Source organism: Liolophura sinensis, chromosome 6 (genome assembly GCF_032854445.1).
Source record: "Liolophura sinensis isolate JHLJ2023 chromosome 6, CUHK_Ljap_v2, whole genome shotgun sequence".
Classification (NCBI taxonomy): Eukaryota; Metazoa; Mollusca; class Polyplacophora; order Chitonida; family Chitonidae; genus Liolophura; species Liolophura sinensis.
The window spans coordinates 15,135,988-15,150,090 of NC_088300.1; the positions used below are offsets into that span (position 1 = coordinate 15,135,988).

At 38.1% G+C, this 14,103-nt stretch overlaps 1 protein-coding gene across 2 annotated transcripts; it reads right to left on the reverse strand.

Annotated features, from left to right (window-relative positions):
• Window positions 1-938: 938 nt before the first annotated feature.
• LOC135467758 (solute carrier family 25 member 45-like) lies at window positions 939-9,099 on the reverse strand. 2 transcript variants are annotated; one of them, XM_064745596.1, is made up of 6 exons: window positions 9,084-9,099; window positions 7,257-7,400; window positions 6,697-6,740; window positions 6,371-6,451; window positions 5,259-5,508; window positions 939-4,913 (listed from the first exon to the last, which is right to left on the reverse strand). In XM_064745596.1, the coding sequence occupies exons 2-6, from the start codon at window positions 7,303-7,305 to the stop codon at window positions 4,435-4,437; spliced, it is 903 nt and encodes a 300-aa protein (XP_064601666.1). In that variant the 5' UTR covers window positions 7,306-7,400; window positions 9,084-9,099; the 3' UTR covers window positions 939-4,434. The 2 variants fall into 2 exon arrangements, with proteins under 2 accessions (XP_064601666.1, XP_064601665.1); XM_064745595.1 differs by lacking the exon at window positions 9,084-9,099 and adding an exon at window positions 8,806-8,930.
• Between the last annotated feature and the right edge of the window lie 5,004 nt (window positions 9,100-14,103).

Sequence of the window (14,103 nt, forward strand, 5' to 3'; positions counted from 1 at the left end):
CACTTAGGTATAGAACGTAACAATGCTACCACATATAAAGCAAGCTGTAACTGCACACTATTGTGCAGTGAATATGTCATGTCAATACAGACAATAATTTTGCAAAAATTGACCAAACCCGAATGACATTTCTGAGGTACGGAACTAGTGGCTTTTCCTTATTTTTATCTTTCAGCTTTTTCTTGCAATGGCCTAATGGCCTAGTCACACCACAGTCATGACATCAAAACTGTTTGCAGTCAAACCTAAGGACTTGTAAGACTTTTGCATAAAATCAAAGGTCATGTCTGACAAAAATGTTTATACAATTTGTCTGTGACAATCCTGAACTGATTAACAATGTATGTAGATTGCTGCTGTTTTTTGAGCGCGCACAAAAATACCTGCCACCACTCCAACTGCCTCAAGATCACTGACAATATCTTTAGATTCGTCAAGATTCGCCATGATCCCTCACAACTCACTGTATGATCAACCCAAGATTTATGATTATTTTGCATGATTTTTCACTTGCAGATTACCTTAACTGGTATTGCTGCATGTGTAGGTGTGACAGGGCCTTTAGCCAGCAACAGCTAGACTCAAATACACTATCTCATTTGGTCAAGGGCTGGCAGATAGAGTAAAAATACAACTTGTGTAACATCAGTCTACAACTGTATATAAGAAACTTGCATTTTTTTTCACATTCGAAACTCTGAGTTAATTTCTTGTTTTTATACCTTAGAGTAGAATAACCAATCTTAACTCAGTCTTTAAGCAGTCGAACAGCTGACTTCCAAGTTAATCAAGACAATCTCCACCATCACTCTGAAGTCATCCAGCCATGATGGAAAATGCCAGAGGCATAAGTTACTTTAAAATCTCGTAACATCAATACAACACTGATGACCTAGAAATGACATTATGCAAATAAAGCATACAACTTGATATGGAAACATTTATTCATTTAACTTTATCTTGTACAAAACATACAAATTTAATATTATTATGTGTACATTTAACAAAAATATTTGTGAAGGTTAATTGGTTTTGAATTTCTTAAAACATACAGCAAAACTTAAAAAATAGCACAACTTACTATGGAAACATTTGCTCATTGGACCCTTCATCAGCCTGCACAAAATAAAACTATTAATATATGTAGGCTTACTGCTATAATCCATTTATGTACATATCAAAAATTATCAGATGAGTTAAACTTATGTGTGAATTCATATTTGCATATGTTCATGTACCACTGCATCAAATTCACACCAAAAACTACACGAAAATTTGTATCCATGATCTCTGACAAATTCTATTTTCAACAACTATATTCCTGTAGTTGATGGATGTTTGTGCCACCATACTTGGAACTTGTATAGTATATAGCTATAGTCAGCTGGGCAAAGGTCACCAGGAGCATGGGTAAAGGACACCTGTTGCTAGGTAATGGTCACCAGGTGCACAGTAATGGTCACCTGGTGTAGGGGTAGAGATTACCAGGTTTATGGGTAAAGGTCACCATGGGTAAAGTACAGGTCACTAGGTGTAGGGGTAAAGGTCACCTGGTGTATGGTAAAGGTCTCCAAGTGTATGGGTCAAGGTCATGAGATGCATGGGTAAAGGTCACAAGATGAAGGGGTAGAGGTCACCAGATGCATTTTAAAGGTCACCAGGTGTACATGTATGGTAAAGGTCACCTGGTGTAGGGTAAAGGTCACTTGTGTAGGGTAAAGGTCTCCAAGTCTATGGGTAAAAGTCACCAGGTATATGGGTAAAGGTCACCATGTGTAAGGTTTTGGCAGCTCATGGCAAGTGTCTAAGCCATTTTACAAATTCATCTCTAATTTGCACAAAACTTACCCAATAACTTTTCAGTCAACATGGTTAGTTCACATTGGTGGTTGCTGTGGTAACCATTGCTATCTTGAATTTTCCTGAAGTTTGTATTTTAACAAATGCACCCAAGATGGTGCAAAATAGCCTATCAGAAATACATCTGTTGGGAAGAAAACACCCATAAGTTTCTTGCTTGGTATGTCGACAGAAAATTTAATCCTATTTACATTTTTAAAAGTTTAATTAATTGAGAAATTTTACAAAATTTGTAAAACAGTGGTTTTAAAACTGCCACAATTATTATCTCCTTGATTATTCTCACGTTTAAACACTTCCCTAATGGTATGAAAAGCTGAATGCATAATTATTTTGGAGTCATGTACAAAATGTTGGCTCAGGCAGACTAAGCCCTACAGAGAAGTCAAGGGGAACATGCCTTGACACTGAATTTGTACAGACGTAGAAGATGAGGGCAAGGTTCATTCTGACACCAGTGTTATCCAAGATATTACTTGTCATATCTGGCAACCTTTCAATGTTGAACAATAGCTTCTCTGTTAGCTAGAAGGGGTCTAAGCTGGTCCTGGATGCCGTGTTATGTAAGATATTTTATAATGTTGAACATTTATCAGCATAATATTACAAATAAAAAGATAAGCTTGGAATATTGGCATTACATCCTGTGACAATCATACAACAATATGCAGAGTGTATTATGAAGTGATATATACAATGTTGAGTATATATTTATTGCATGATATTACAAATAGAAAGATAAGCTTGGAATACTGGCATTACATCCTGTGACAATCATACAACAATATGCAGAGTGTATTATTACGTGATATTATACAATGTTGAGTATATATTTATTGCATAATATTACAAATAAAAAGATAAGCTTGGAATATTGGTAATACATCCTGTGACAATCATACAACAATATGCAGAGTATATTATTACGTGATGTTATACAATGTTGAGTGTATATTTATTAGTTGTAAGAAAACTGATATCACATCTTAAACAAACCATAAGAGTATTCTTGTACCAATTCCACTCTATGTATACTCAAATGGACATCAAGGTCACTCACCAAAATGTCTACACATGATTGTTTTTCACTCGTTAAAATCACAACAATTCCATATGAGGTAGAATACACAACCGTTTTCAACCTTTGCAGGTTTGCTTTTCCAAGCACACACACACGTATAGTCACGACACACAATCCTCATAATGAAAATTGGTCGATTCAATTAAAGTTCAGTTAAAGAACTTTCAAATGCATGATTCGAAAGATATCACAAGTTTTCAGTTAATGCCCACTACTCTGAGTTGAGGTATTTTCGCATTCGTGAGTAGAATAGGAAGGTGACAGCATTGACTAGGGAGGCATGGATACAAATGAGTGACCCGCCACGCAATAACGAGGTTATTCCCCTGACCTCAGACTATACAATACAGTCCACCATACCTCTGTACTGGATGCGGTGTACATCAGCCTGTAACTGGTCATTCTTCCCTGAATACATGAACAAACACACACCGAGTAACTGGCAAGATGAGTACAACAATAACTGTTAATACCTTTGGCAATGAATATTTCCTACCATGTGAGTGGCATAACATTTGTACAACTTGAGAATAAAACTTGTAAAACAAGAATGGTACCTTAAAGAGATTTCTGACAAAAGATCCATATTGACTATTCAAATCAAATTATCTCAATTATTCAAGAATAACTCAAATTATTGCCTTTCAGAAAATATCAGGCTCTATTGTGGTAAATGATTCTAATGTATGAAAAGTTTGTGAAAGGTAAAAATTTGGGTTATTATGAAATAGCAAGAAGTTGATCAGATTTGTGGTGATAGATGTTAGCCCAAAACACAGCATTTTTAAGCAATACTGATCCAAGGGTCAATACATTCCACTGATTTTACTATTTTAGATATTGTTTGGCTTTAAATTTTTTCCTTGTTGGGATTTATCAAATAAAGGTACATGTATGGAAAGGTAAGGAGCATGAGGTCACCCCATCAGGAAGGGCTCAGCATGCAAACAGGTCAGACCAGCTCGGTGGGATACAGGAATGTATGATGACATTTCTGGCTGAGCCACACTATATGTTAAATTCTCTCAATGGTCAATAAACCATCAGCTGCAACCTGTGTTTATAATGCATATGGTTATCAAATCATCAGCAAACAAACATGTGAAGTTGGAATCCTTTCAAAAGAACATACGGCCCTTTCAAAAGTAGCCTATACATATAAATGTAAAATTTTTCACATTTGCCACACATATCTTTCACATAAAAATTAAAGAAAAAAAAACATTCTAGTATCAGTACAAATAGTCTACTGTTGAGTCTTGATAAGTTAGTTATCAGATCCCCTGTACTGCAATACACTTATCAGCTTGGAATTAGTTCATGGACATGATAAGTTAGTTATCAGATCCCCTGTACTGCAATATACTTATCAGCCTGGAATTAGTTCATGGACATAACTTAGTTATTATATCACCTGTACTGCGGTGTACTTTATCAGCTTGGAGTTAATTCCCTGACAAAAGTTGACTCATGGCTTATTATGAAGGAAACAGCTACATGTCTGTCACACAGGAGCTTCTGTTCAGGAATTTTATGCAGTACCCATAAACGCCCAGTGTCACGGCATTGACAGGAAACGCCCTCACAGACATGGCCAAGACGCCCCTGAAGAATACCGTCACACCCTCCTCCTGATAGCTTAGTGAGGCACAGTGCAGGACGGACCTGTAACGACCCACCTCTCTGTCAGCCTGGTATCGCGACTTTATGACGTCAAGTGGCAAGATTAACATCCATGACAGGACTCCTGCCACGCCCCCAGAGAGGAAGTGAAAGAGTGACATAGGGACTGAAGGGAGGTAACTCTCACACCATCTGTTCATCCACACAAACACAGTGAAGTATGTGCCGCTAGCAGGCAGGTCTCTTGCTGCTTGTATACTCAAGCCTCTGTACAGGCCAGTCAATCCCCTGTCTTTCAGGACTCTCACTGCCACCTGGAGGGGGCCTTTATAAGCAGGAGAAGGATTGGCTGGAAAAGGAGTGGAAGAGAATAGGAAGCAGGCCATTAAAGGTTAATGAGTTTAGGAAACTGTACAGAATACCACACTTCTCCAAGTACCCAACAAACCCCGTTGACTTAAAGAGCAACACTATGATAGGGGTAATCACTCCCTGTACACAATAAAAGTGTAATTTTGTTTCACACAACACATTCACAGGTTCTTAAATCATTTCACGCTGCTAACATTCCTCATTACTGTCATATATGATGTATTGGTAGGCTTATTGGATTTTCTGGCAGTACACCAGACATATTGGCTTTCTGTGTAAAATTAAATACTTACACTAATTAAAATGGTGTGTAATGTCATACCTATGGAGCCATGAGGGATCTGAGACTGTAACACAACCTTAATCAGGTCAACTGGACAGGCAAGCACCAGCTGAGCGGTTCCACCCATACAACCTGCCAGGTAAATCTGCCAGTAATGAGGTTTATCACCTGTATGAGTGCTGTAACGCTGAATCAGGCTCAGGCTGTTGCCATAGACACCAAAAAACACAGAGTTCACGGCGCCATAAGAGAGAACAGGCCAAGACATCCCACGGAAAAAACCTTTGGTCTGAAAAACAAAAAAGTGTATTATAAAGGATTTATTATTTATTTGGTTTTTACCAGGGATTTGATAAACCTTCTAACATAAAGCTGAAGACAAACCAGTATAAGAGCTGGATTAGAACCCATGATTTCATTGTTCAAGGTCCACACTTTGGCTTCAAGACCAAAACTGGGTCTCCCGGAAGAGTGATGCAAAAGCACAAAAACGTGGATTGAGGTGACCCCATTGGGGTTTTGAGCCAGCAGCCTTTCAGGCCGTAATATGGGCTTCTACCACTTGTCCAAAGGGAAATTTTTACTTGTTCAGCTATAAATTTTCAGTGCATGATAGTGTAACATCTGAGGGACATTTCAAAACCAGGTAATATAGAGTAAATCAAATACCTATAATACAGAAGTACACAGAGCCACAGAACAGAAGGTTAACTAATTGGTTCAAAAATTGCATAAAGTTGTATATGATTTACTGTCAACTGCATATTATTTAATACTGGAAGATTAGCTGGTGACAAAATCCATGACACAGGTAATTTACTGTACCAGGCCATGTCTAGAAAAAAAAATTAAAGGTTCTGATCCAAAACTCTATAGGTGACATTGTATAAAATTTTATAAAACTCCAAATGATGTTGTCTGACAGCTTTAAAGTCTGTGAAAGAAATTTGTATGGAAACTGAACTTCTTATTGGTCAACTCTTATACTTTTGTTAATTTTTTGGGTTACATTTAATTCAGCTTGAGAGACCAAACATTTTGCGGAACTAAAACAGTTCCAGCTTAAGGTCTTGCTGATGATAAACCAACTAAGATTCTTAAATAGGCTGTTTTCACAAAATACCAGTAGCTCCACCCGCATCAGCTCTTACCCATCCGTGCCTGTGAACATTTCTAATACAGTCCCATGTGCCAGAGTACCTGTTGTGTGCTGCCTGCGTCTGCAGCTGCACCTGGAAACAACATATACTGGTCATTTACTTGATTGCACAATTAAGGATATACAATTGAGTTGTGAATCATACTTTTCAGTACAATATTAGCAAACATTTGTTTAACTTACATACATATACGATAGAAAAATCTGCAGATGATTAATCTGCAAGACTTGTTTTAAGTGAGAAAGAGGGTCAGATGTCATCTATGTCCAATCACACAGTAACACCTCCCTTAGTATCCTCAAGATATGTGTGCCTACCTTAGTGGTATCGAAAGGATGTCCTACAACCAGCCCCGCACATCCTGTAGAAAACATAAGACAGTCTCATGAAAAAAACCCATCTTCGCTTTCCAATATCATAGGAACATATGGCCAAGCAATCACACATGTCTATTGGTCATGGAGGCCCCAGATTTATATAGTTATTGGCATTAATAAATTCATTTGTTTACAGTACAATGAACATTATTTTTGTGTCTGCCATACCATTCTAGGAACTAAAATATAATTCTATATACATGTAAATACATAGATGTAAAATGTCCACATGGCCCTTAAAAGAAAATACAACAAATAATCTAAGCTTACTTAGATTGGATGAGGGATGAATGCAGATCTAAACTACCACAGCTGTTCTTTTCCAATGCTTATATTAACTCTATAAAACAACTTTTAAACAACAACATTATTATCATGTGACTAAAAGTCAAACAGAAACAGTTGTATTCTCAGTGCACCTGGATGGCTAAAATTGATAGCATGGTGGCACTTCACCAATGCATATAATAAATTTAGTCTTTTCTGAAGTTATTGCCTACCACCAACTGCTCCAGCTATGTAATCGTTGACTAAGCTGTTGTTGACCATGTCTCATTTCTGTGCCAACTGGATCATGTTCTCCAGATTATTTTTCACAACCAAAATGTTCACTGCTCACTACATCTGTAAAACTCTTCACATATCTACAATAGAAAATAGTATTTTACACATAAATCTTGACAGAGAACCAGTCAATTTTCAGCTACTCATATCAATTCCAGCCTAGTGTTTTTGAATGACATCCTCCTGGAAATACAGTTCATTAGCCCTGTAGTTACACAAAATACAAGATACACTTCACTTCAGTCCAATCAAAAATGACCTAAAACTTCATCTGCAAAAGTGCATTTATAGAGGCAAATACATGACATAAAATATTACTTTGATGCTTTCCAGTATAATATCATCTCATGTTCCAACCAAACCTCAAAACAACTATCTAAAATCAACAGAACTCTCAGAATCAAGAAAAACAGGCAAGTTAGTCATGGACGAAATTTATCATGGATTAAAATGATGGTGATTTAGGGTAGTAACATAAAAACAATATGGCTTACACTCTACATGATCAGTAACCACAATATCGCTGAAATATTGCTGATGTGGCGTGAAGCCATTAACATTCACTTGTTCTTCATGTTCAACCAGCAATCTGACCCCTTCTCTAACCCCACTGAGATAATACATTCCATCCATCTAAGCCTACCACAATGACACAAAATCCACTGGTTCTCTATATCTTACACCCATCCTCCATTTTTTTAACCCTACCATATTTAAAAAATTTAAGATATACTGCACATGTGAAATCTGAAATGTATTCTTCACTGATGTGAAATTTATCATGAGCGATTTTCTAAATTCGCTTACGTTTAAGCAAGCAGGTTTTTGTTGTTCAAGTTCTGTAAATTACAATATCCTGTGATCTAAATCAGCATTTAACTGATATTCAGCTCTATACTTTTGAAAGATGTTGTAATTCTGATGTGGTTGGTAATGCAGCTTTGCACGACATACAAGTAGCACATGGAAAGTATGGATATTAGGCCATCCCTTTAGTAAAACTGTGCCAAAATGTTCATGACTTTTTCCTCTCTTTATTCAGATGTATGTACGGCTATGTTGATACCCCACAGCTTCCAGGGTGTCAGGTTGACAAGGTTAATTTATGCCGCCCACCTACCCACGCCCATCTACCAGCTTTTGCTTTATTCCAACCCTTGTGCTACATGTATCAACCTGACGTTACAGGTGCAGCCCTACATATACCACATTGATACGGATTACCTGTCAGTAGGCTACATGCTACCAACATGACAGCGATAGCATGCTCCATTATATAGGCTACACTATACGCTTAATTAATGAAACATCAAGTTGACAGTGCTGGGGCCAGTTTCACAAAGATGTCATATATGTACAATATTCGCACCTATAGGAAAATGGTACGGTATTAGTGACATAAGAAATATACGACAAACTTTCGATTAAAAAATGTTGTACGCTGCTTTGTGAAACTGGGCCCTGATTTCTTTAACGTTAACCCACTTCTTCCAAGTTCAGCTGTCGAATCTTTGCGAACAGCAGAATGATGTAAACTGGGGTTGATGTCAGTTATTAATCCACTTCTGGGATGCACAGTGTAAAAAGCACATTCTTCAATGATCAGACGTCATATACCATAAGATTAAGACAGACGTCTACCCTACCCTACCCTCCGCCAAGTGAAGTAAACATCAGCGTCACGTTCACACATCCCCGTTCAGCTGTTCTGTATATAGGAGAGATCACAGAATGAGCATCTCAGAAATGGGTCAACAACATACTCAGCCTTAAAACTCTGTACACCCTAGCCCCAGGTGCAACAGTACTCGTCAAACTCCTCTCTTTATGTTTGGCTGGCGGAGTGTCGTAGCCACAGGGCACAGGCTCTCGAAGTTATCTCCCTTTACTAGTCAGTCAAATCTGGGACTATTATATACTATAATACATAATGTATGTAATAGTAACAAGTTAAATATTAATATATAAGGTCAGCCGCGAAACACCGTTGGCAAGAAACCAGGAAATGGCGATAAAAAACCTTCTCGATTGTAATCGCACGTGCTGGCACTAGACACATATGCTTCTTAATCCCACTTCAATAAACAGCTTGAATTCCGCGTGAATATCACCTTCGAAGGAAATGCACAAAGTGTATCAACTCCATCATTTACCCCGGCTCTCCACCATTTATAACCTCCTTGGGTAGCCTTCGGGAACTGACGGAGATTCACGAACTGGCGCGCGTGTGCGTCATGGTTGACACAGATACCAATCAGCTGTTAATGACAGCCAGCAGTTCACATCAGCGGGATGCAGTCCGAATTTGTCTGGACGGCCACACGGTGGTGTGGACGGTGTTACTTTTCTCTGCAATATGTAGTTATGTCGCAAATTGCCATTAAAAATCGAAAATTTGCAATTTTCCCCATATTTGCAGGTCACGTGACAGAAAATTAATGCATCTGTATCGTTCAGTATTGCTGAGTGGAAGGGACGGTAAATGTAATGTACGTATGCTGAAAATTTGTGAGCTGTCTTAATAAATACAGGATGTACAGGGCTTCAAAATCTGACAAAAGGACTATTTACTGTATTTTGGAAATTTATACAAGAGTGTGTTATGTAATGCATATACACTCTATTCGTGACTAGGACGAATGAGCGAATATTGTAAGTATGCTACCAGACGTAGTTTGACGTCCAGATCATGAATCTGGTCTTATTTCATTCCTGTGACGTATGGTTTTGCCACTTATTGCGAAAAAGCGCAATTTCCACCATATTTAGCAGTCCCAGTACAGGAAACTGTCACAGCTGTAAAGCTGAAAATCAGTGAGTGCAAAGCGCTATGCATGTACTCTATGCATGCTGAAAATCGTCGAGCTGTGTTGAAAAAGAGGGGAACCATCTGATTAAGATGGTTATGTGTCTATACATGCATTCCATTAAGATAACCTGAAGTGACACCGCATAGACCGGCAATATCGGCTTGAACCCCGGGATCGGTGCTTTATAGCCGCTATATCTTTGATGTTTTTTTTTTGTTTTGTTTTTTTTTTTGGTCATAACCTGAAAACTATACCAAGTAGCAGTGTGGTAAAGATGGTTTAAGCTTATCAGTAAAATTCAAAATGGCTGTTAAATCATGTGATTATCCAAACAGCAATTTCACGAGCTGATTGTGATTAATAATAACAATTTTTTTCAAAGCATTTTAATAACAAAACTATCAGTCTTAGCTGTGTGGTCCTACCGGTTAAAACTGAAGATTTATGGTTGATTATCTATTGACCAGTTTTCAGCTTCATAGCTATTACGGTGTCCATTTACATGAAATTTGAAAAATGAAACTGAAATGAGCTATTATTGCAATTTAAAGAAAAAATATACATCTATAGGAAAAAACTAAAACCACTGCTGTATTCAGCAGTTCAAACTACATCTAACTACTGTTTTGTTTTTTCAAAATTCATCCACAGGTCATCACGTGACTAAAACGACCAATAGCCAGCTTCCACATTTCTCAACCGATTTGCATTACATTTTCAATCCTCGTACCCCCAGTAGTTTTATACATGCATATCAATTTTACGTGCAATCTGATCATCCATACTGCTCCAATATGGCGGAAAAGTCACAGGTGGGGTAAAGTTTTATACTCCAGCAGGTAACCCAAGCAATTTGGTAATGAACATGTGTAGAAAGTTTACAGCTGTGACACGCAGTTTTCACAAAAAAAAAAACAGATGTCAGAAGAGAAGAGAAATAATCATAGCAATAACTATAGACTAATAAATAATAAATTACTGAAAAGATTAAATTCAGGATTTAAATTCAGCCTATATATGTACATGGGATTTCGCTATTATTAAATATTTATATATTTGTCAAAGACATATTTTATGTTTAATTTACTTTGTAGAAATAGGACACTACAAAAAAAATTCTAGCTGATAATTATAGAACTGTGGATTCACTTATTGTGACCACATACGTCTCTGGCCACAATGTAGGGGTTACTGTGCGAATTTAAATACGTCCATTATTTCTTCTTTTTTTTTTATTGTCTTCAGACAATTTATATGCACATCAAGTTATGTAAGTGGACGTGAAAAAGCAGTTAAAGTATGATATGTGTATGTAAATTCTAACTTTTAAATTGTGCCTGTGAATAGATTTTTAAAATAATTACACCTCCATATTTTTCAACTGATAAATAAATATTTGTCACGGTGTCCTCTACTTTGGACTTGTAATACGCTAACTAACAGATGGTTGGTATCTTTGTCAATTAAGTATGACATGCATGCACGTCAGTTCGTGAATCTCCGTCAGCTCCCGAAGGCCATACATGCGGGATCGCCGGGTTTAATGATGGAGTCGATAGATTTTGGACATTTTCGTGGTATTCACGCGGAATTGCGCTTAATGCGCTGAGATTAGAAAAGATATGTGTCTAGTGGGAACAGGTGGGATAACAATCGAGAAACAAAGGATTTTTTTTTATTGCCGTTTTGTGTTTTCTTGCCAGCTGTGTTTAGCGCCTGTCCATATATATATATATATATATATAGTGTGTGAATGACTTATGAAGGAGTGAGTGAGTGCTTGGGGTTTAACGTCGTACTCAACAATTTTTCAGTCATATGACGACGAAGGAATCATTAGGGTGCATGCACGTGTAATGTGCCTCCTTGTTGCAGGACGGATTTCCACCGCTCTTTTATTTAGTGCTGCATCACTGAGACGACTTACCGAAGGCAATTAAGCTGCCCCGCCCGAGCCATTATACTGATACGGGTCAAACAGTCGTTGCACTATCCCCTTCATGCTGAACGCCAAGCGAGGAAGTTACAACTTCCTCTTTTAAAGTCTTAGGTGTGACTCGACCAAGGATTGATCCTGGATCTACCGGTCCCGAAGCGGACGCTCTACCAACTGTGCTATCCGGTCCGGTAACTTATGAAGGAAGGTACACATGTATCTACACATGCAGTGTGTACACGACACACTACAATGTGTACACTGTTCTCAACTTTATGTACACATAGTACACATCTGTATGTGATACATGTAGGCCTACACAGTTGTGTGTACCACTGTATTTTTTGCCATTGCGGCAAAACATACACATCCACATAATCATTTCTGTGTATCATGACTACACATATTATGGTATACACTATTGTATATCACTTGTCCTTCAGCTTATATTTTATAAATAACTTATTCATTTTAAGCAAAAGCTGCGTGACTATACCCTTGCTAATGTTTTAATTGGCATGCTGGGATAAATGTTAATTTATGTTCCACAGAAAATTGTATCTCGCTATATAATACTCTATAGTACTCACTTTGTTCATAAGCCAACAAGTATGAAACATACATTCCTGTCATTCATATAAGGTGAAGTGCAGTCATTTTTTGTAGTAATGCTAGCCAAGTGATATACAGAAGACTGATATATAATTAATACACAGTTTTTAACATTAGTTGTCTGATTATTGCTGGTCACCATATTCAAGAATTTATGGTTACACCTTAGCCATAAGCTTTATGGGTGTCTGGAGTAAGCCACAAACCTTTGGTAAGTCGATAATGAACTTTCCCATGTGTGGTGTGGACATGTGCACATACACCTTATTGATGGAAGACCTGCCCTGTTCAACAAATATTACATTGTACAAATGGATCCACAAGCAACACCCACCCCACAAACATCGAGAGTAGGGAAATGTTAAGAGTAAATTAGTGTTTATGAGCAAGTGTTGTAATAAGATAAAATTAAGTCCTTTAAATAAAGGGCCGGCGAAGCAGGAAAGTAGAGTTGGTTAACCACAATACTGACCACGAGGCACGCAAAGTCTGAGTTCAATCCTGGCCTAGATTCTCCTGGGCCCAGGATCACAAAACTATCGTGGGCTGGATGGTTATAAAGATATAAAATGCACTTAGCTCGTCGCTACTAAACACTAAGTATGCTTCATAAAACTGACCCCAGTTTGCGCTGCCTTCACCATCAAAGCTGACCACCATGGTGTATGTGAAAATTTCTAGAGTAAGGCATTAAACACCTATCAACAAAACAATCAGGAGTTATAAAGCTGGGGTTGCTGTCCTCTGTTGTTGACATGCTTCTCTGATGCTCACTGTGTAAAGCAGATTCTTCAATGAACTGACGTCCTTCCCTCGATTTTTTTTTTTTTTTTGATTGGTGTTTTACGCCGTACTCAAGAATATTTCACTCATACGACGGTGGTCAGCATTATGGTGGGTGGAAACCGGGCAGAGCCTGGGGGAAACCCACGACCATCCGCAGGTTGCTGCAGACCTTCTCACGTACGGCCGCCAGCATGAGCTGGACTTGAACTCACAGCGACCGCATTGGTGAGAGACTCCTGGGTCATTACGCTGCGCTAGCGCTTTAACCACGGAGGCCCCTCCTTCCCTCGATCACCTGATGTATACAGCAACCCAAGCTTTACAACTCCCCAGTGCCTGTCTAGTCCATCAATTCGTTCACAACAATCCATCATTCGTGGCTTTAAACATCATTTCATTGATATCACTATCTCTCTAACAAATCTGTTTTTATCCCTATACGTACTTATACTGCTGCCTCACTGAAATGTCATGTAGATGACACAAGACAACACACCCCACCCAGTCACTGTGCAGAGACCAAGAAGACCAGTACTTGTCTAATACTGAAGTTAGTCTTACTACCCGTGCAGCAAAGAATTATGGTTAAGTCTGAAAGGTTTTAGGTGTGAACAGATCAAGGTTTAATATCAGTATACA

Bases quoted from the DNA above. Each gene is read 5' to 3' on its own strand.
- LOC135467758 (XM_064745596.1), bottom strand. From the start codon at position 7,305: ATGGTCAACAACAGCTTAGTCAACGATTACATAGCTGGAGCAGTTGGT. The intron at 6,741-7,256 runs GTAGGCAATAAC...TGTTTTCTACAG, and splicing joins CATAGCTGGAGCAGTTGGTG to GATGTGCGGGGCTGGTTGTA. The intron at 6,452-6,696 runs GTAGGCACACAT...TGTTGTTTCCAG, and splicing joins ATCCTTTCGATACCACTAAG to GTGCAGCTGCAGACGCAGGC.